We start from the raw sequence: 22,989 nt of genomic DNA on the forward strand, positions 1-22,989 counted from the left end.
AGCCCCCTTTATACAGCATTGAACTATTCCTCCTCCCTGGCTCGATTCCTTACCATTAAACGGCTGTGTCTGTCATCCGATAGTCCAAATGGACCCATTAAAAATTACACCTCGGAATCAACAAATAGGCTGGAATATTTCTCTTTGCTTTCCGTTTCTACCTTGGGAAGGAAAGCATCATTGGAGCCATTTAAAATGACTCTTGGCAGGTGTATATCAAGGAGCAGCTGCCTTCTAGGACTCCCACAAGTCTTGTGGACTTTATCCTGGGCTCACATCAGGGCCCAGAAATATCCTCAGGGCAAGAGGCTAAGGGTTAGTTCTGGGTTTATACAATGCTGTGTCAGCCAACATGGTATCATTATTGCCTCAGTCTTTTTAGACTTTGCTCTGTATGATACCTTTGTCGGTGCTCTTGACGACCTTGTGTGTGATGATTTCTCTTTCCTCCAACACTCTGAAGTCCCACACTTCATTCTAGAGGTCTTGTTGGTTAGAAGACGATTGCATTTCAACTGACAGTTGAGATTTGCTGTGTGCTTTTTTAAGTTGAAAGCTGTTATGTTATGTTACTTTTATCTTATAAGGCACACAGCTACCCAAGGGTTTTCCGGCGCCGCCTGATAGGAACAAAAGGAAAAAGAAAGTGCTCTACATATTGAACAACCAGGTTTTTAAACACTTACGGAAATTCTCGTAAATAGGTTCAGTCCGAAGTGACATAGGGAGGGAGTTCCATAAAGAGGGACCTAGACAAGAGAAGGACCGGCCGCCCATACGCGACAATCTGGTCCTAGGAACCGTAAATTTTGCCTGAGTGGCGGAACGTAAGAGACGTGGTGGGAGGTAAGGATGAACTAAAGCATTCAAGTATTGGGGTGCCTTACCAACTTTGATTTTGAACATATAGCTCAGGGCTTTGAATTTAATACGATTCTCAACCCTGAGCCAATGTAGATCCCTAAGAGAAACTGAGATGGAAACTGTTTTAGGAACCTTACAAAGTAGCCTAGCCGCCGCATTCTGCACCATCTGCAGTTTACGTAACACTTCCTTGTTGGCTTCTAGATACAGAATGTTTCCATAGTGCAGTCTAGAAGTGACAAGAGTCTGGACCACGGTACGTTGTGTAGACAAAGGCAGCATCCAAAGAATTTTCCTGAGCCATTTAATGATGGTGAAGCAGATTGAAGACACTTTCACCACTTGTTGCTTCAATGATAACTGGTCATCGATTATAACACCTAAATTCCGGACCTGATGATTAGGCTGGGGCAGAGCATTAATTTCAGGCAGCCAGTGTTGAGGTCCCCATAGATCTTTGTTCTTACCCAAAATCAGCACCTCCGTCTTTTCACCATTAAGTTTGAGCAGGTTGGCTTGCATCCATCCTGCTATGTTCCTCAGCCCAGACTGAAGGGAAGATGATTTTGACGCCCTTTCAGCAGAAAGGGAGAAAACAATCTGGGTGTCTTCGGCATAGGAGAAAAGGGACAACCCTGCATCTTCAGCAATCGTCGCCAGAGGCCTGACATAAATGTTGAACAAAAGAGGGCTAAGGATGGACCCTTGAGGATCCCCATAAGGTGAGAAATGAGGATTGGAGCGGGCCGTGGGGGAGAAGACCTGGAACGTGCGATCAGTCAGAAAATCAGCAAGCCAGTTGAGTGCAGAACCAGTTATTCCTTAGGATTGCAGCGCATGCAATAGCACGGTGTGAGAGACCGTGTCAAAAGCGGCACTTAAATCTAAGAGTATAAGTGCCACAGTGTCTCCAGAGTTAACACGGTTGCGTAACATTTCTGTGACTCCAAGCAGAGTAGTTTCAGTTGAGAAGCCTGGTCTAAAACCAGACTGTGAGCCATGCAAAAATTTTTGGGATTCAACAAATGCCGTCAATTGAAGATTAATGTGCTTTTACAGCATTTTGGAGAAGGCTGGAAGCATGGAGTTGGGCCGGAAATTAGACAGTTTCGCGGGGTAGGCATTACATTTTTTTAGAAGTGGGCGAACCATCGCATGCTTCCATGTTGACAGAAACATTGCTTCCTTTAAGGAGGCGTTGAGCAGCTCCATAATTAACAACAAGGAGGACTGTTCGAGTTTCTGAAGCACAGTGATGGGAATAGGGTCCTGGGAGAACCAGATCTAAGGCTGTCCAAAATCCGCCTGAAAGAGGTGCTATCTAGAAGCGCCCAAGTTTCTAATTTATTGGTAGGTGTGGTTCCATACTTCTAATTAACTGAGAGGGAGTCGTAGTTTGCAGTATGGCATTGGTAGGCTTGGATTCATTAAGTGTGGAGTATATTTTTTCAACTTTGTTAAGGAAAATCCTAACAAGATCTTCACATTGCAATTCAGTAAGATCCGGGGATTTAGGTTGGCATGTCGCGCCAGACAGTTCTTTAACAAGATTAAACAACGTCTTGGAGTTATACTGTGCCTTGGAAATGGTAAAAGTCACATGCTCTGCACGTGCAACTTTACAGAGTGAATGATAATCTCTTTTTGCCTTTTTATATGCTAATTTGGCGTCTGGAGCATAATTCTTTCTCCGGCGCCTCTCTAGTACTTTGCATCTTGTTGCCTTTTTATATGCTAATTTGGTGTCTGGAGCGTAATTCTTTCTCCAGCGCCTCTCTAGTACTTTGCATTTGCTTTTCTCCACTTTTAGCCTCTTGGAAAACCAGGGGGCAGGTGGCCGGTGATTATTCACCATCTTGACAGACGTCGGTAGACAAACATCAATGGAGTTAAGGATCCAATTACGTATGGCATCCTCGTCTGCTATAGAAATTGGGCTAAAGCTGGGGACAGTCTTGGATATGAGCTTATTCAGAGCTTCGATATCCAATTTTCCCCAATTTCTGGATTTGGACTTATGGCCGGGAGTAATCGAGGATAAACTAGAGAGATCTTTTTTGACCCGGAAGCCCACCAAGAAGTGATCCGACCAAAGTATTGGAAAGCTGGGGGGCAACAAATGTTAGGCAGATGAAAAATATTGGGTCTAGTAAGTGGCCAGCCACGTGGGTGGAGCCTGAATTACAAAGCGGGATGTTCATAGCTGCTAAATCAGAAATAAGTGCCGAGCTAATAGTACATGTCTGTTCATCAAAGTGCAGGTTCAGGTCGCCGGGGATAGTAAAGTTAGCGGCGTCCAAGAGGTGGGGGGTGATTAAATCGGGAAGTGAAACAGCCCATGACCCAGCAGGCCCAGGAAGGCGATAGAGCAGAATACCTGAAAGAGTGAACTGAATAGCGCAGCCTCACAGCCCGCAAAAGATAGATCTTCAAATTTGCAAGTATAGGAGTTGTTATAGATGACCGCAATGCCTCCCCCATTTTGATTCCTCTATCTCTCCTAACTATTGTGTAATTGGATGGTAAAGCAATCACAATATAAGGGCCAGAGCTCTCATGCAGCCATGTTTCTGTGAGAAAAATAGCATCAGGCTGCTTATTAGTCAAAAGGTCAAAAATATCTGACTTATGCTTAGGGAGTGAGCGACAATGCTTAATCGTTGAATACAATGAAAATAAATGTACTTCTAGTTAATTCTCTTAGATGACAATAAAACGAATCACCCCTGCCCACCGTTTTTTACCTGTAAAAATATAGCCCTTTATATTTTGATAGTCATTGCCGATCTAGACTTACATTGATTTTTGCAAACAGAGCAAATGTATATTTATTGATCTTTAATGCTGTTGTTCTGTACTTCTAATGCAAGATTTTTTGAGAAATATATTCTTGTGTGGTCTATATAAAAACAAGTTAATAACAGGAACGTTAGTTGTTTGCTTGCTGGGTGATTGGCAGTTTTGAGAACTTAAGGAATTTGCCTTAGTCAAAGATAATATGTTCAATGTTTCAGGAAATTTCCAAATGGTAATTACATTTGCTTGAGTCTTATTTTGCTTTCAGATGTGTCCAGCTCTCCACCTGGAGTTTATGCTCAAGAAATGTATGAGTTCAGACCCGATGAGCGTTTCAAGTCCCCACCCATTCTCCCACCTCATCTCCTACAAGTCATTCTCAACAAAGACACGAATATTTCAGTAAGTTGTAATTACTTTGATTCTTTCTTATATTGAGGCATTGTTTAGGGCCATCAGTGAAAGCAAGAGTGTGCCTCACATACAGTGAAAATGCATATGTGTACAGGTTAATCATCCTCATGGTCACAGTTTCAAATCCTGGTGGGTCCACCCATCCTTTCATCCTTCTGAGGTCGATAAAATGAATAACATTGAGTTGGGCAACAATAAACATCTGTTTTCAGCGCCAAGATACCCTTCGGTGAATGTTTGCTTTACAAATACACATGGTATGATATGTTATGTAGGAATCCAAGTGCAGCACACTGTGGGGCACTGCTCCGACCGCTGCAGACTCAGTGCTAGCTTCAGTCTCCCCAAACTTTGTTTGCTTGCTACCGCTGATGTTGTTGCTTTTTATTGTCCCTCAGGTGTTTCACAAGCGTTGCCATCATCACTTTACCACAAACAGTTGCAACAGCAAATCTGGCTCAAGCTGTTATCAATGATGACAGGCTTTCTGGCTGTAAGTGTTTGAACATGGGACATAGCCCAGTAGTCGGGGACCCATAAATATACAAGCCATTTTCAGCCACAGGCCAACAAAAGGGACAGTGCCGTTACAAAGGTGTTGCTGGTCCCTGTACTTGGCTGGTTTTGATAGTGGTGATGCTGGAAGTGCTGCTTATGTCGTTGTTGGTGGTTCTTCTGGTAGGTGGGATGAGTCCCAATTACTCCCAGGTCTTGCTACAGGACCACGGTGTCCAAGCATAAAGCAATGATTTATGCAGAGCAACTTGCCTTGAGAAAGCACATCACTAAAAATATTCAGAGGGCTAAATAGAATTATTGAAATTGTTGAGGTGAGCCACCCAACATAAAACTGAACCATCAATTAAAGAGATGGTTTTACATAATCAATTGAAAATATACTTTAGATGGTCTCTGAAAAATAGGAGATCATCCTTATCATAGCATTCAAGGTATTTTAATTTTTATTACCATTTGAATTGTCCTTAGAAGGTCTGAAAAGTAAATAAAGGCTGAAGCATGCTGACATGATAGGACATTAGAAGGTCAATGGCATTTTGGAATATGTTCCTTTATTTCATCATGGCACTTCAATTGTTCCTTCCTAAATCTTCCTTACCAGATCTATCCTGCCAGGGCTGATTTGGGCTCAAAATAGGCGTCAGCCCTCTGTTGAAAAGACAACACGCTTGATAGATTGGCTACCAACAATCCTCCAGTATCTATCAATATACTATCTGGATACACATATTGTGTGGATGGTGAGATGGATAGAAGTAGAAATAAATACTGAATGTATGGACCTTATAAATATCATGGAAGACACTGATTTATTACACACACTGTATAATGCAGGACGAGGGAGATGTACCTACCTGATTCCATTATGCACGGTTTGTTTTTGTTGGGGTGAATATAAACATGTAAATTGAGTTCTGTTGTCCCTTATTCTCCAGACCATCCCCTATGGGTGCTACCTGAGTTAACATTAGTGGCCAAATGACACTATACTCCAGATTGGATGCAGAATAATAATACAGTCTTTGGTGACATCTACGATGATGGAAGACTTGTCCTGTTTCAAACCTTAGTGGATAATCATGGTCTTAGTGTTGGATAATTCATCAGATATAATACTTGACAGTAGCAATCAACTTTATACAGCATGTTGATGCAAGCGAACCCCTGAAATCAGCAGTACTTTTTACACATGTGGTACAGTGCAAGGCAGTGACTTCCTTGCATAGAACACTAGCATCTACATTTCACCTCTCTACACCTGCTCTGAATGCGACTTGGAAGCAATAACTAGAAGAGGAAATACAGGATAAGGATTGGGTGCAGATATCAGAACACACCAAAGCAGTTAACAGAACCCCCCTTAGATTAAATATACTCAGCCTAATTACCTCCACCATATGAATCTGGCCCCAGCACGCATATGTCTAAGATACACCAAGGAGGAACATCAGCATGCGGAACTGTTGCAGCATTTTTCACGTTGTGTGACATTGTCCACAGAAACAACAATACTGGTCAACACTTATTTACTTTATATGAGAAATTACAAGGCGGAACTTCGATATGAATATGGCAACAATTCTTTCTGGTAGCTGAATTAGAGTAAAAAAAGTCATGACAAAAAGCACACAAACCGTGTGCCAGAAAATCAAAAGGATGTTAAAAAATGCAGCTGTTTAAACTTTGTTTTTTTTGATAATCAAGTTTATTGTATTTGAGAACAATAATAAATTAATTAACAACATTACAGACACGATAGACACGTACAATGCAGATCTTAAGAATGATAGAGATCCATAAAAGTTCTGTGGCAGAGAGACCACCAGCTTATCGACAGTCACAGACACAAGCCACGGCAATCTCATGACCGCACTAAATGAAACCATTTGCCCCAGACCTTGTTGAAGAGTTCTGGGCGACCTCTAGCCTCAAAAAGGGATTCCTCTTGGGTACCGCACCAGTCCACCGCCGTCTCCACCTCCGAACTGTGGGGGGTGTAGCCTGGGACCAAAGTGCCGCAATGTCACGTTTTGCCACCACCAGCGCAGTTCCCAAAAAACGCTTATCAGCCGGGAGCCGTCCAAGCCATCCAACAACCCCAGGATCAAGCGCAGTGGGTCGTGTGGAATCTCCCACCCAAGGGCCCGCGCAAGCTCAAGCTCCACACCTGTCCAAAAGGGCGTGAGGGCTGGGCATTGCCATACCATATGATAGAAATACGCCGTGGCCTGTTGGCAGCGCGTGCAGGATGGGGAGGGCCGCAAGCGAGCTGTAAACAAACGCACGGGAGTAAGGTACGGCACGTGCAGGTAGAAAAGCTGGACAAGCCGCAGCTTGGAGGAGGTCGTCAGCAGCTTGGGGGCCATGAGGGCATCTCTCCAGTCCACCTCGTCCAGGGGACCCAGCCACCCCTCCCAGTGAGCGCGAAGATGGTCTAGGGTCGCAGGGCCATTGTTTACAAGTGAGCGGTAAATCCACGACGCCCCCCCTCTACCCAAGTTCCCCATCATCACTTGGGCCTCCAGTGGACTGAATTTGGGAAGGGATGTGGGGGAGGGGATATGGACCCGGAGGGCATGCCAGAGTTGTAAGTACTTATTGAATTGGGAAGAGTGGAGGGAATGTCAGTGCTGCAGGTCTGCGAATGATCTAATGTGGTCCCCCACCCAAATGTCTCCCAAGAGCGAAATCCCTATGAGATCCCACCTACGGAAGTCTGGTAAAGAGGAGACCTCCGCCAGCCATGTCCCACTCCACAGGGGCGTCTGCCTGGTCAGTCTCTGATTCCACCCTACGTGTCGCAGCGCGGCTCGCCAGGCCACAAGCACTGCCTGAGTAACCGGGGGGAAGATCCTCCGGCACCGGACTTCCATACAGGTAGGCCTGGATCCGTGGAAACTCCGATGCTCGGAGTTCCACTCGGTATGCCGGGTTGGACCAGCCACCCGCAAACCAGTCGTGGATCACAATGAGCCGTGTAGCCAGGTAGTAGAGGTGCAGATTGGTCACCCCCATGCCCCTGTCGTATGGTGGTATACGGCAGTGCGCCAAAGACAGTTGTGGCCTCTTCCCTCCCCATAAGAAGCGGATAAGGGTCCCATCCAGCTCCCGGAACGAGCTCCCCGGAAGGGACAAAGTAACATTCTGCAATATGTATAGGAAGCGGGGGAGGACCATCATTTTAAGAGGGTTGAGAGGAAGAGATTGCCACTTCCGAAGGTCCGCCTTCGCCCTGGTAACTAAAGGTGTGATGTTCAAGGCCCATTCAAGCTCTGGATGTAGGGCGATCCACACCCCCAGGTATTTAAAGGATTACCGACGCAGGGGGATGGATGTTTGCCAATCGAAGCACGCCCGCGAGGGGTGCAGGGGGACCAATGTAGATTTGGCCGGGTTGAGCCGGAGCCCAGAGACTTGTTCAAAGGCCTCAAGAGCTTGCAGACATTTCGAGCCGGAGCCCTCGGGGTCAGCCAGGAAGAGGAGAACGTCATCCACATATAAAGCTATTTTGTCAATATGGGTCTGGTCCCAGGTCCAACCCTGGATGAAGGGATCCTGTCGGACGAGGCACGCCAGTGGCTCCATTGCCAGGACAAATAGAAGCTGGGAAAGCGGACAGCCCTGGCGAGTGCCCCTCCGGACAGGGAAGGGTTAAGAGAGCATACCATTGATGAGGACACTAGCCCGAGGCGCGGAGTACAAGACCCGGACGAGACCTCGGAACACGGGTCCAAAACCCACACACTCCAACACATCCTCCAAATACTCCCAATCCACCGTGTCAAAGGCCTTCTCGAAGTGTAAGAAGAGCAGGGCCAAATACGGGGTGAGGCGGTGGTAGTGGGCTAAAGCGAGCTGAAGGCGGCGTATACAATGCCTAGTACCCCGGGCTGGCATGAAGCCACATTGGTCCGGGTGTACCAGCATGTGCAATTGGGGCCGGAGTCTCTGAGCTACCACCGCCGCAAAGAGCTTGCCCTCCGTGTTGATGAGAGAGATAGGGCGGTAATCCGCGCAAGCGAGGGAAGGCGCCTGCGTCTTAGGGAGAACGACAATAGTAGCCATGTCTGTCTCAGGCGGAAAGAACCCCACCTCGATGACTTGACTAAACAGCTCCAACAAGTACGGAACCAGGGTGTCCCGGTAGGTCGCGCAGTACTCTTGGGGGTAACCGTCGGGCCCAGGCGTTTTGCCAGAACGCAGCAGTGAAATGGCTCCCTGGATTTCCTCTGCTGAGATAGGACGATCTAGAGATTCGGAGTCCGTCGGGGACAGACGGGGTAAGTGGGTCCCAGTATCCGCTAATAGGGATGCTATGGAAGACCGAGGGGCCCGAGCAGTATAGAGCTTCGCGTAATAGCTGGCGAACGTGCGGGCAATGGCCAGGGAGGTGGTGCATGAGGCCCCCCCTTCACCCCGGATCTCTGGAATTATACGATTAACCCTAGGGTAAGACACCAAATTATGCAGCAGTTTGCCGTTTTTGTCACCCCAACCGTACACACGCGCGACCGAGGAGCGCCAGAGCATTTTGGCGGACTCCATGGAGAGCTGGTAGATCTCGTCACGTATCAGGGTAAGTTGACGAGTGGAATTGGCAGTAGTGTGCTCCGTTTGGGCGCTTTCCAAACGTGCCGCCAGGGCCTCCAACCGAGCGGAGTGTTCCGCACGCTTTTCGTGAACCAGACCCCTACCCACCCCCCGTATCACTGCCTTGCCGGCCTCCCACAGGGTCCCCGGAGCAGAGACCGAGCCCGTGTTGGCAGAGAAGTAGTATTTCAGTTCCTGCCCGAGGGATTCAACAAAATGCGCATCTTGCAAGAACCAGGCATTCAACCACCATACTGTGCGAGTACCATTAAAGGGGGCACCGAGACGGAGAGAGACAGGGGAATGATCGGAGATACCCCTCGGCAGAATCGTGGCCCCGGACACCAACTGACAGTCAATGGCAGATAGGAGAAGCAGATCGATACGAGAGTGCGTGTGGTAAGCCGCTGAGGTGTGCGTATACTGTTCCCTATAGGGGTTCCATATTCTCCAGGCATCACAGAGGCCCAGTGCGGAGGACCAGTCAGATAACCGTTTCGCCAGAAGCAGACGAGACGCCGACGGGGTGCCCGTCATGTCGCAGGAGGGCTGCAAAACCGCGTTAAAGTCCCCCCCCCCCACCACCGTCAAACCCTCAGGGAGGGAAGCGAACACCAAAGTGAGCTGACTAAGAGTGGAAGCCATGCTGGCGGGGGGAATGTAGGCACATAGAAGATTAAAGGGATGCCCTTCGACCATGCCCGTCAGGGCCACATACCGGCCCTGCGAATCAGGAACAGCCTGCGACAGGGTGAATGGAAGCCCCTTTCGGAGCAGTATGGCCACCCCCCTGGAGCCCCGTGTGAAACCGGAGTGCCAAACCCTGTCAAATCCGTACCGAGCAAGGAAATTACACTGGGAACCCAGGAGGTGCGTTTCCTGCAGGAGCAAGATATCTGGGGCATGCCGCTGGGCACTGCGAAGGACCGTGGTGTGCTTGATCCGGTCCAGTAGACCGTTAACATTCCAAGAAAGGATGTGTAGGGCTCTATGTAAAGTAGGTGCCATCACTAAGCGTAGTGTGTGCAGGGGAAAGGGGTTGCTCGAGCACCCCCAGATCCCAAGGGATGGCAGAGTCCGCGTCTAGGACCGTTACATCGGGGGCGCGGGGCTGGTGGATCTCCTACCCACATCGCAGGCAATGGTACATGAGTGTCTGCCAAGAAAAACAAAAAACGGCGGCCCGTGGGCGGACAAAAACAACAAACCAGCGGAGGACAATGGCCCTCCCCCCTCCCACTCCCCCCAACTCCCCCCACCCTATACTTCTGGAAATTAAGCATCTGTCGCCCGAAAAAGAACAATGCTAAGGCAAACTAGGGGCTAAACTAAAACAATTAGCAGAATAGGGCATGGTGGAGATGGACCCCCCACCTCTAGATATAGACACACCATCCGCTACCAATACATCCAGAACCACCTTTGGTGTAAGTTGCGAGAAAGTCCCCGGAGTTAAAGAAGTAGGATGAACGTCCTGTGTGAGCCCCGTGACCAGGGTCCCCCCCCGTCAACACAAGGGGAAGAGAAAGTGACAAGAACTGTTTGTAGTCAGAGGCCAATATCGACTGCGCTCACCGGGCCCCCCGCCTCCGCCGGACAGGACGGAGGAGCAGGTATACATCGGAAATGCAAAGGCCATTCAGGAAGCCGGAAAAGTCCAAGCTGCCTCATCGTCATTAGAGCCACGGAGCACCGGACTCCTGGACAAATCAGAGTCAGATATCGGAGGGTGTAGGGCCTCAACGGGTCCCATCCCGCCACTCGGGTCCGGCAGCGGTTCCTGTTTCTTGCAGGATCTGGTCCGACGCCTCTGTGGCCGACGCGCCTGCTGGGGTGGCTGTGAAGGGGTCCGATGCACAGGAGAGGGGGTCGACCGAGCTAAGAGAGGCCGCTCCTCCGTGAGCCAGGTCCAGGCCGCCTGAGGGGTATCAAAGAAGAGCGCTTGGTTGTGGAACAGGACCTTAAGCCGGGCTGGGAAGAGAAGACCATAACGGAGACCCAGGCTCCGGAGTTTCCGTTTTACCTCATCATAGGTTCGCCGCTGAGCCTGCACCTCCCTGGTGTAGTCCGGGAAGACCATAACCCAGGTATTTTGAAACTGCAGCGGGCCCCGTGCCCTAGCCGCCCCTAGGATAGCATCTCTATCCCGGAAGTTGAGAACCTTGAGGATTATGGGACGGGCGGGGGTTTCAACGCCAGGGAACGGTGGGCCCGCTCGATGACAAACCAAGGCGAGACTGAGTCCTTGGGCATCCAGGAATGCACCCAGGTTTTCACAAAGGTGTCCACTCGACCCTGCTAGACTCCCTCCGGAAAGCCCACGAGGCAGAGGTTATTTCGTCGCGACCTGTTTTCGGCATCTTCAGCCCGGCGAAGGAGCTCTGAGGTCTTTGTCAATACATGGGTCTTAAGTTGGCCAATGTAGAGATACGGGCCTCCGCCTCCGAGACACGGGCCGTCACATTACGCAGATCCTGGCGTAGAAGGGCCATGTCAACGGGCACCTCTCCGATCTTATTTTTGATAGATGCTTGCGAGGCACCTATCGCCTGCAGGATGGCGGTAAGGTCGCTCCCAGGGGCACCCGGCGCGCCGGGTGCCGCACCGCGGGGTCCTTTTCTGACGTGGTGAAGCGGTCCATCTTCGTTTGAGTTTGGGGGGCCGAGGCCTGCAGGGCACGACTCTTGCCCATGGTCACCGAGGTCAGATCCCGTCAGTGCAGGCCCGGCGGGCCACCAGTCCACAGAGGAGGAGGGGGAGCTCCAACACCCGGGCCGCCAATGCCCAGGACCGGGCGCCCAACCGCATTGTCTGTGAGTTTTAGTGCAGAAATGCTTGCCAAGCTAGGTCTATGCAAATTGTCTCAAAATGTCAGTCTGAAGCTAAAGATATAAATCAACCCCCCCCCCGACTAACAGATATTTTACACTACTCTATGCACTCAGACAAAATGCTCATTCAGGTTACTACAATCATTAGTATCTGATGTGGAACTGAGATATTGAATGGATGGCCAATGTAGACTGCGGATGGTAGGGGCTACTTTCATCACTGATTCGCACCCCATCCAGTGTTTAAAAGAACTTTGAAGGAAGTAGCTTACATTTTTCCTCTGGTGATATGCTGAGTACTCTGCCAGATTCTAATTTATTGGACTAGTCATTAGGTTCCTCGTTCCAACTGCTGCTAACATATGTGACTTTCTTGCTATTATGTCCAGCAAATGAGCTGAAATATTAAAATTCAGCCTCATTAAAAAAAGCCTTTGTAAAAACGCCTATATGCAAATTTTAAGTTCAGAAAAACAAAAATATCCATCCATAAGTTAGCAATGAAGAGAACATTTTCATAAATTGCATAAAATAAGACTTTGAGCCTCAGAAGTGTTCTTATTTGTATGATGTACATTCTTTTTGCCCTACAGCTTCGACTACTTCTCACCAATCACTCAGCTTGATTTTGTACTCCTTTAAATATATTTGAATGATGTGTTTTCCATTTTACTCTCAAGGTAAAACATACAAGGTAGGAGGCTTTAGCCTGGTACCGCTACCTAATTACTGATTTTTTTTCATTATACAATAACTTACCCTCAAGATTTTAATCATGTAGGTATTTTGACTGTATGGATCTTTTAAGATTCCCTTCCAAATAAATCAAGCTCCGAGTGCATTGCACTGTGTTGGTAATGACGGCACGTGTTGCCAGTCTTGTTACTCCGTAGTAAGGGACAGAAGGTGATGTAGTTGAGGGGGAAAGAGTATAAGTCGTTTTTCAGTTCTCGTTTCTCTCAGACTGGGCCAGCTTTAGGGTTGTGCGACCAGTACAGTGGCAGCTGACTCTGAACTCTGAAAGGGGCGTCCGTGATTAAAAATAACTTATGGGTTTAAATGTTCCTTGTGTGTCCAGTACTTTTCAGCCATCCATAAAATCATCAGGATAACTCTTGTGATTAATGTACATGTTGGAGAACATTGGAGTTTTGTCAAGTGGCAGTTTTGACACATGATAAAGTAGCGCAGAAGGTTAATATACCTGCTGCAAAGAACATATACCATGATGATCAGAGAACTATGTTATGTGGATAGCTCAGTGGGTTGCTGCTTTTGTTACAGAGATTATTTTGTTACTCGCAATTCATAAATTACAATCCTAATATATCTCAGTTAAATTAACCCTTATCAGAGAGCTGCATTCAGATTACAAGGTATTGGTTAGAACATTGTTTTTCTCCAGTTTTTCATTATCCTAATGTTGCTAAAAAGGGTTTGTTTGGGTAGAAATACATTCTTATTAGTGAAGTCAATCCCAGTCACTTTAGTACTTTTTAAATCATGATTTTGTGCTTCTCCAGACCCAACATTCTTAAAATATACTGGCTACCAGCATGGATGGCATGTGATTCTTATTCTTTGTAATCCTTATTTGTTTTAAATAACATTTCCAATTGGCTGATTTACACAGGAATGATTCATTGTCTCTGTATAATGTGTGTGTGATGTAAAGTGCTCTGACACCCTACACTGGTATGAGAAGCGCTATAAAGCAAATGAATTTCATGTTAGAGAGGGTCTATAGAGAGATGAGAGGCACAGTTTAGAGAGTGGTAGTGAAGGAATTCTTGGAGAAGGAGGTAATTTGGGGGAGGGTGCCAAAAAGGTTTGTTGCACCAGATGACGGCTCTCAGGGATTACTGGCTTGATTTACCAGGACTATCTAGAGGAAAGTAAAACAATCTTGATCAATCCAGATCATAGTCTTTCTACATCATAGAGCTACACAATTTCACTCCAGCAACTTAATGAAGGTGGTACGAACTGCAGATTTAGCGTATAGATCCCAGCACTAGAGAAGGAGAGCCCCTCAACCCCAGAGAGGCTTCCTTCCCACAGGGTAAGAAAAAGGTATTTACTTTACTTTTTTATGTTTCTTTAGTTTTTATTTATTTAAAAACATACATCATAAAGATGGGCATTCCCACCTGTAATAAAACAATAACCAACCCCCTTTCACCCTCGTCCCCACCAAAATCACCATGTTAATGTCTCAACAGTTCACCACCAACCCAAAGATCTACTCAGAGTCATACAGATATTCCTTGGGGGGTCTAGAAGTCCCAGCACTTGTAGTCTGATTGGAAATGTCATGTTTCTATTGTCTTTGTTCAGATACCGAAGAATTGGGTCCCATAGCTTCACAAACTTACACTTTAAGTGTAAGTTACTGCTGAATTTCACTGGTTTTGGACTACGCATACCAGCATGCTTGTGACCTAAGTAAGCCACGCCCACTGAGGGCGGGTAAATTCAATAAAGATGAATTGAATGCCGAGGTGAGTCATTGATGCTTCTGTCAGAGAGCCCATGAGGAAGAGGCGTATTGGCCTTGAAACGCGTCGGGCATGGCTGTGATTAAATGGGGAACAGGTTGTTGAGCTGCTGAGAGGCCAGAAACCGGATGGGAGGAACATCGTCGAGTGACCTCTTAAGCTCAAGGGCGTTTGGCGATTATATGTTGACACGGCTGCCCTGGCCGTGGAGAGGGGCACCATTTCTACACGACAGAAAGGCTGTGATGGGAACTTTCCTTTCATGTGGCACGATGTTCCTGTATGCAAATGACAGCTCACCGGCCTTTGATTCCCTTTCCTACTAAAGGAGACATAATGAACTCGAAATAAAAACGGAAGCATTGAACCTACTTAAGGATTGAAATAATACACACCACTATGGACTACGCATACCAGCATGCTTGTGACCTAAGTAAGCCACGCCCACTGAGGGCGGGTAAATTCAATAAAGATGAATTGAATGCCGAGGTGAGTCATTGATGCTTCTGTCAGAGAGCCCATGAGGAAGAGGCGTATTGGCCTTGAAACGCGTCGGGCATGGCTTTGATTAAATGGGGAACAGGTTGTTGAGCTGCTGAGAGGCCAGAAACCGGATGGGAGGAACATCGTCGAGTGACCTCTTAAGCTCAAGGGCGTTTGGCGATTATATAGATATATAGATATATATATTCACTGAAAAAAACACAGGTTTCACGGACGTTATAGTTAGTTGGACATTTCACTTGTACAAACCAGAAAGATGTGGCCGTTATAGTTAGTTCAGCTAACTATAACTCGCGCCCCCGCAATGCACTGCTGATGATGTCACATATTACATCATTCATGACATGGTCAGTGACATCACTGATGACATCACTGACTCTTATCACATAATTATCCCAGCAACAAAATAGAAAAGATGCTCCTCCAAACGTCTGGGAACGCTTAGAAATAGCAAGACATGCAGCGACGGCAAATTCATCCATCAGCAGCCAAATGGAGCCCCCGGACACGAGGAAGAAGGTGAGCATGTCTCCGGCAGCGGCATGCACCGTTGTGGGAAGGAGGGAGCTCTTACTGCAGAGAGCGGGCGGCAAGCTCGGAGACACCGCCCTCTGCAGCCAAATGGAGCCCCCAGACACGAGGAAGAAGGTGAGCATGTCTCTGGCTGCGGCATGCACAGGTGTGGGAAGGAGGGAGCGCTCACTGCGGAGAGCAGGCAGCGAGCTCGGAGACACCACCTCCTGCAGCCAATTGGAGCCCCCGGACACGAGGAAGAAGGTGAGCATGTCTCCGGCTGTGGCATGCACCGGTGTGGGAAGAAGGGAGCACTCACTGCGGAGAGTGGGCAGTGAGCTCGGAGACACCACCCCCTGCATCCTACCAGTATCCGTGTAGCACATGACAGAGGCAGACACGTACTCAGATGTAAGGATGCTACTACGTATTCGTCCCATTTTACGTTCACAAGTATATATATATATATCTTTGTCTTACCTTTTTATTTCTCCCTCATCCGAGGCACAAGATGGCTGCCAACACTTCCTGGTTGGCAGCCATTCAGAGGCAAGCTCGTGCTTGTGTTGTTGGCTCCGCCCAGATATCAAAAGTTTTCTTTTCTTTAATTTCTCAGCAACTACTGAACGAATTTACACCATTTAACAAAAAGGGCTCTATCTGAACCAAGACCTACCTTTTTGCCAAATCTGGTGTCATTCCGTTCAGCAGTTCGGGCTGTAGCTATGTCTAAAGTTTCCCACGCAAATAACGTGGGGAAAATGCTTTTGGGACCCCCTTTTTTCTTGGCCCCCATTTCATGAATCACCCTGAAACTTTCAAGACAGGAGCTGACTGTAGCTGATCACTAGTTTTGAAAATTTCGTGAAAATTCGTCGACCGCGCCAAAGTTATTGGGAAAACAAAAAACGAGGGAAACTCAGTCCTAACTATAACTACCCACTGGCGACCGCCAGTAGGTAATATAAATATATATATATATCTACATGTGTGTGGCTTATATAAATATATATGTATATATTTATGCCTATATGTATATATACCTACATATGTACGTATATATACATTTTTTATTTGTATATATTATATATATGTATTTATTTGTGTATAAACATGTGTGTTATATATTGATATATATGTGTGTGTGTATATATATATATATATATATATATATATATATATATATATATATATATATATATAAATAACTATTCACTCAAAAAATCAAAGGTTACAGGAAAAAGGATTTGAAAAACCTTAGAAAGTCACTTAAAAAAAACCAAAGGTTACAGGGACGATATAGTTAGGCTCAGATTTCACTCCTACTAACCCAGTGAAGTTCAGCAGTAAGGTACACTTATAGTGTAAGTTTATGAAAATACCAGGAATGTTCTAGTTAGGCTCAGAATTCACTTCTACAAAACCATAGAAACTCAGCAGCTATAGTTACCTGAGCTAACTATGCCTTACTCTCCCCGCAATGCACTGCTTATGACCTTACATATTACATCACTCACGACATGGTCAGTGACTTCACTAATGACATCTCAAATGACATCATTAATGACATTGATGATATCATCCAGTGAGTGTAAGTATTTCATAAACTGTTTTGAGATTTAAAGACATATGCTAACCTACTGCATGGTTTACATTACTATTCTTTCTGTACTACTATGTGATACAGTTTCTAATGTATGTGATCTAAATGGTTATGTGACTGAATCCATGTGTGAGTGGGTGTATGAATGGCTGTATGGGTGTGTGAGGGGGTGTGTGTCTGACTGTATAGGGGAATAAGTGGGTGTTTGAGTAGCTATATGGGTTTAAGTGTGTGTGTGACTAGCTTTATGGGTAAGTGAGTGGCTGTATTAGTGAGTGAGGGCTACGTGAGTATCTGTATGGGTGAGTGTGTGTCTGTGTGGGTGATTGTATGGGTGGGTAAATGTGTGTGTGAGTAGCTGTATGAGTGATTGGCTGTGTGAGTGGCAGTATGGGTGAGTGACTATCTATGTTAGGGGTTGTATGAGTGAGTGAGTGACCATTTGAGTGGATGTTTGGTTAACTGAGTGGGTATGTGAGTGGTTGTATTGGAGAGTAAGTGGCTGTGTAAATGGCTGTATGGGTGAGTGAGTGGACGTTTGAGTGCTTGTATGGATGGGTGAATGGGTATGGAAGTCTGTGTGAGTGGCTGCGTGAGTGGTTGTATGGGTTAATGAGTGGCTCTTTTGAGAGGCTGCATGGGCTAGTTAGTGAGTGTGTGAGTAGCTGTATGGGCGAGTGACTGTGAGTTGCTGTGTGAGTAGGTGTATGGGTAAGTGAGTGGTATGTTTATTTATTTGAAGTTTCAGATGACGGAACACTTTACAGACGTATACAATTAAATGAGATAGAACAGGAAGAAATATAAATACAGTATATAAAAATACACTATATACAAAAAATGGATGTATAAGAGTAGATAGAAATATACTGGCAGATATAGTAAACAGAGAGAAAGTAGTACATAGTCTAGCATAAGTCCAGTCCTAAGCATATTCTGGCGTGATAAGAGGCAACAAACAAAGAGGTGCGAGGAATCAGTCAAGGAGAGATGGCAGATAGTCCTCAATTTGAGAGGAATCTGTTGGATAGTAAAATGTTTACTTTCTTCCTGAAGACGGATGTAGGTGGGTTACATCTGATATCGGTAGGGTGAGAGGTCCAGTTTTGGGGGCAATTCCGGAGAATGAACGGTTTTCTTTTTTCTTTTTTTTCAATTTTTGTGGCTTAGTAGTTAAGGAGCTAGTGCGTCTAGATCTTTTTCCACCTAATAGGGTCAGTTTCTGGGTCAAGTAGGAGGGTGTATTGTGATGTAATTATATATGTGTCATACAAGCAATTTTGAGATTAATCCTGGCCTCGAAGGGTAGTCATTTCACTTATTAAAGGTCGGCGATATGATCACCTTTTTTTTGGAGCCAGCGATGAGCCTAGTTGCTGCATTTATTGTAGCCTTTGATGGTGCAAGAGTGCAAGAGAGGTTTTTGGGAGGCCTACCAAGGTAGTACTGCTGTAGTCTAAGTGTGTGAGTGGCTCTATGGATGAGTGAGTGGTTGTGTGAATACCTCTATGGGTCTGTGAATGGTTATGTGAGATGTTGTATGGGTATGTGAGTTGGTTTGTGGGAGGTTGTATAGGGATGTGAGTGGCTCGTGGATGTTGTCATCAGTGATGTCATTTGAGATGACATTCGAGATGTCATTAGTGATGTCATCAGTGATGCCATTGACCATGTCATCAGTGATGTAATATGTAAGGTCATAAGCTGTGCATTGTGTGGACGTAAGTTATAGTTGGCTCAGGTAACCATAACTGCTGAATTTCATAGGTTTTGTTTGAGTGAAATCTGAGCCTAACTAAAATGTCCCTGTGACCTTTTTTTTTAGTGATTATATATATATATATATATATATATCTTCATTAGGTAGTTGTAGTTAGGACCAAGTTTCTATAGAGAAAGCATTTTTTGACTGGTCTACATCTTTGGCGCCAATTGACGCATCTTCACAAAATTCTCCCAAAAAAGTGTGATACTGAGTCTTGTTGTGCATCAAAAGTTTTGGCTGGAACTGTCAAGCAGGGGCTGAGAATAAGGGGGGGCAAAAAAAAATATGATTTCCCATGTAAATTCCTATAGGAGTTTTGTACAGGACTACAGCACGAACCGCTGGACGGGATTATACCAAAGTTGGCAGAAAGTTAGATTTTGGTTCAAGATGACACTTTTGGTTATAAGGTGTAAATTTTCTGGTTTTGTACGAGTGAAATGTGAGCCTAACTATAACATCCCTATAATCTTCATTTTTTCAGTGAAAAAAAATAAATATATACAATATAATCTTGTGACAGTAGCTGCTGGGTAGTTGTAGTTAGGTCTCCTTTTCCATAGGGAGGGCGCTGCTGTCCATAGGAAGGCCCTTTTTGGGTTTGCTAATAACTTGGCTTTCGTTTGACGAGTCTTGAGCCGTCAAGTGGGGGCCGAGGCTTTTTGAGGCAGCGCAGGTGTAAACTGTTAAATGCAATTACACTAAATTTGCCAAGAAGCTAGATCTTGGTCCAGAAAGCAAGCAAGGCTCTGATTGTGTGCCTGCAACATGAGACAAAATATTGCAGGCAGCCATTAAAGGACTCATTGACCTAGTTACCTGACCTGAGCTTAGTAAAAAAAAAATATATATAAAAGGAAGCAGGGTATGAACAATCAAATTGGCAAAAATATTTGCGGTAAATGAGAAAATGAACATAAACAACTGATACAAAAACCAACTGCCACTCTGATGGTGCAGGATGCAGAACCCCTTCTCACGCTGATGAGTCTTGATATAACTAACTAGGGGAATGAAACAGAGCTTGCCACCATACATAAACAACTTGAAGCAGGTTTGAGTGGATTAAAACCAAAATCGAAATTTTTCCACAGCTCCAACCGGGCAATAAAATCGATGCTTTTCACAAATCAGTAATACAGGATATCTATATAATCAGACTGTCTAAATATAAAGACAACTTAAATAAAGATGAAAGAGAGGCAGTGAGAACCTAACCCAGGATGAGAAAATAGTAATCAAAATTGCCGATAAGGGTGGCAACATCATTATCTGGGACAAAAAGAACTACGAGAAAGAAGCCTACTCTCAACTGAATAATTTGGAATATTATGTAAAATTGAAAGGGAATCCAACAATGGAATTCAGGGGGCGTGGCCAAGCTCGGACTGAAGATGGCCGCATAGTCCGTGAGCTCCGGCGCCCGCTTTAGCCCTCGACTATCCTGCAAACATATCCGAAACACCTGAACGCAGTACCGTCCACCAGATCGGTAGCGGCACCCATCCCGCCCGCTCCGGTACTTGGATCGGCTGAAATGGGGGAGCAAGCGCCCTTTTGAACTCGTGGCCCACTCGTCACACTGAAGCCGGGACCTGCGGTGATTGTGCCGGACGGAGAGGGGATCTGGCCGTTCCTCCCCCGCTCGACGGGGACGCCGCGGCTCGGAGCACCCCGCGATCTTCTCCGCTGCCGCCGGCCCCCGGGGAGTTTCAGTGAACGGGAGCCCGGAGATATCACCAGGTATACGGCGAGAGGCGGGGGAATCGCGGAGGATTAAGCACGAGGGCCGAGGGGCTGGCAATAGCGGCGGCGCGGCTGTGGTGGTGAGCCTCTCGCTCTGCTCCCTCCGTTGCGGCTGAACTCCTGCACCTATAATCAGCGGAGCCCACAATAAGACCTGGCCATAGGGCACACATCGCCTGGCCCTGTGGCGACACCGCAGTCGAAGGTGAGACTGCGGGGGAGTAACCAAGTGGGGACCGTAATGGCCGCGTAGAGCTCGAGCTCCGTAGCCCAACGTAGCTCTCCAACATCCTGAGCCGGCGTCCACAGCGCGAGGGATCCTGATTGTTGTGTTGCTAGCGGAGCCCGCCTGCGGTGGCCTGGTGCCTCTGCGACCGGCGGGGGGACGGCTGGGGCATCAAATAGATCGTGACCTGTTCTCCCCCCAGTGCGCTGATCCTTGTGGTGGCGGCTGTTGTCGCGGTGAGCCCTGCTCTGTTTCTCCCTTCCCAGGGACGTCGCCTTGGAGTCCTTGATCGCCGGGGAGGGCCGGGGTTTTCTCCTGTCCTGCTGCAAGTCTGTGGGGGTGATGGCTGGCCCGCGGGCCCCCGGGATGGAGTCTCGATTTCATAGTGGAGCGTCGTGACGGACCGCGGCGCAGACCGTCTATCTGCGATAAGGCCTGTCCGCTCGGACCCAAACGGCGGATGGACTGTTCGAGACCCTGCCAGATGTTAACTGGCACCACACTCGCGATGGGAGCAGCCTGATCCTCCAGTAAGAGTGCTATCAAGCGGGGGCCTTGCCCGCCTGGGACGAACTGATAGGATACACGCCCTAGCTGCTGGTGGCCTGTTCTGGAGACCTTTTTGAATCTGTTGTGTGAGACGTGGAGGCTGCCGGGTGTGGAGGGCGCGCTGAGCCGAAAGGAGAGTAATCGGCGCCGGGGGAGTCGCGCCTAGATTGTGTGGGCCAAGGAGGCGGGGGAGTCCGAACTGAACCCCGATACACCGACTGAGGGGTGATATTTCCCCCCCCCCCACCCCTCTCTCCTGTCTCCATCCTGGAACTGATTGACGTCTGGCGCCATGGCGGACCGCATCAAGGGAGCTGGCACCAGGACAGCGAAGTCGATCCAGACAAACAAACTAGACAGATACACGATTTCTAGGGACCCGCAGCGAGGGCACCAGCAGGAGGAGGGTGACCGGGATGTCCCCGGACCGGAAGCGCAGGAACTTTCCCTCAAAGACGTCATGGCGGCAATAACGGGGTTGAAGACCTAACTGGACTCTGTGGCTATTGACGTCAATCTGATCAGGGCCGACCTGGGGAAACTTAATGAGAAGGTGAAACAGGTGGAGGTCTGGTGAGTGATGTGGCGCAGCTGCAGAGGGAAGTCCATGATCTGCAGGACTCCCGGAACGTGACAGCCCTCAATCTGGATGACTATGAAGGCCGTCTCCGTCGCAACAACCTCCGCATCATAGGAATCCCGGAGAAGGCTGAGCGACAGACACCTGACCTATTCATTGAAGACCTTATCCTTAAGCACTTGCGACCCAAGGGACTCAGTAAATTCTTTATGATCGAGCGGGCCCACAGGGTCCCGGGCGGCCGGCCTAAACCGGGCACTCCCCCGCGGCCAATGTTGGCCCGCGTCCTCAATTATCGAGACCGAGATGTGATTCTGCAAAACTCCAGGACTGGGGCCTCCCTCTGCTACGAAAACGCAGAGGTCTCCTTTTTTCCGGACTTCACGCAAAGAGTGCAGAAACAACAAAGACAATTTCTATTCATAAAACGTGTCCTGAGAGAGAAGGGCCTAAAGTACTCAATGCTTTTCCCGGCCCGCCTACGGGTTGAGGTGGAGGGAAGAGCTTGGTTTTTTGATCGTCCTGAGGATGTGGCTGATTGGCTTGAATATCGAGACACTAAAAACCCTGGTGCAGGGAGAACAGGCGATCCCGAGGACAAAGAGCAGACCTGAAGAAGAGACTTGGCAGGAACAGGTTATGGTGTATTGTGGTGGAGGGGGGCGGGCGGACAGTGATGGGTGGTGGGATCCACGGTCTTCAACCAAAAACGGGATTAAGGACCTATGATAGGAGATATGATAATGGGACAATCATGGTGTTACATCGATGCAGATAAAGGGTAGGGGCACGGAGCTCATAGCTTCACCCCCCCGGGACTGGTTTACTTTTCCTTTCCTTCTTTCTTTGAACTTTCTAGGGCGACAGGCACTCTGTTAATTGTTAATGGGTAGTTTTGAACCCGTAGGGCAGGGGAGCAGGGAGGGGGGTTGTTGGGATGGGGGTTTTCTGGTTGTTTGTTCTTTATTAGTTGAACTTGTTGCTATGACGA

At 47.4% G+C, this 22,989-nt stretch overlaps 1 protein-coding gene across 1 annotated transcript in view; it reads left to right on the forward strand.

The window, feature by feature from the left end:
* PRKAB2 (protein kinase AMP-activated non-catalytic subunit beta 2) overlaps nt 1–22,989 on the forward strand; it is a 383,829-nt gene that overhangs the window by 316,143 nt on the left and 44,697 nt on the right. The window contains exon 6 of the mRNA XM_085654813.1: nt 3,929–4,062. Within this exon, the coding sequence (XP_085510939.1) occupies nt 3,929–4,062 (134 nt within the window). The remainder of the gene's footprint in view (nt 1–3,928; nt 4,063–22,989) is intronic.

Source organism: Triturus cristatus, chromosome 4_1 (genome assembly GCF_964204655.1).
Source record: "Triturus cristatus chromosome 4_1, aTriCri1.1, whole genome shotgun sequence".
NCBI classification, from domain to species: Eukaryota; Metazoa; Chordata; class Amphibia; order Caudata; family Salamandridae; genus Triturus; species Triturus cristatus.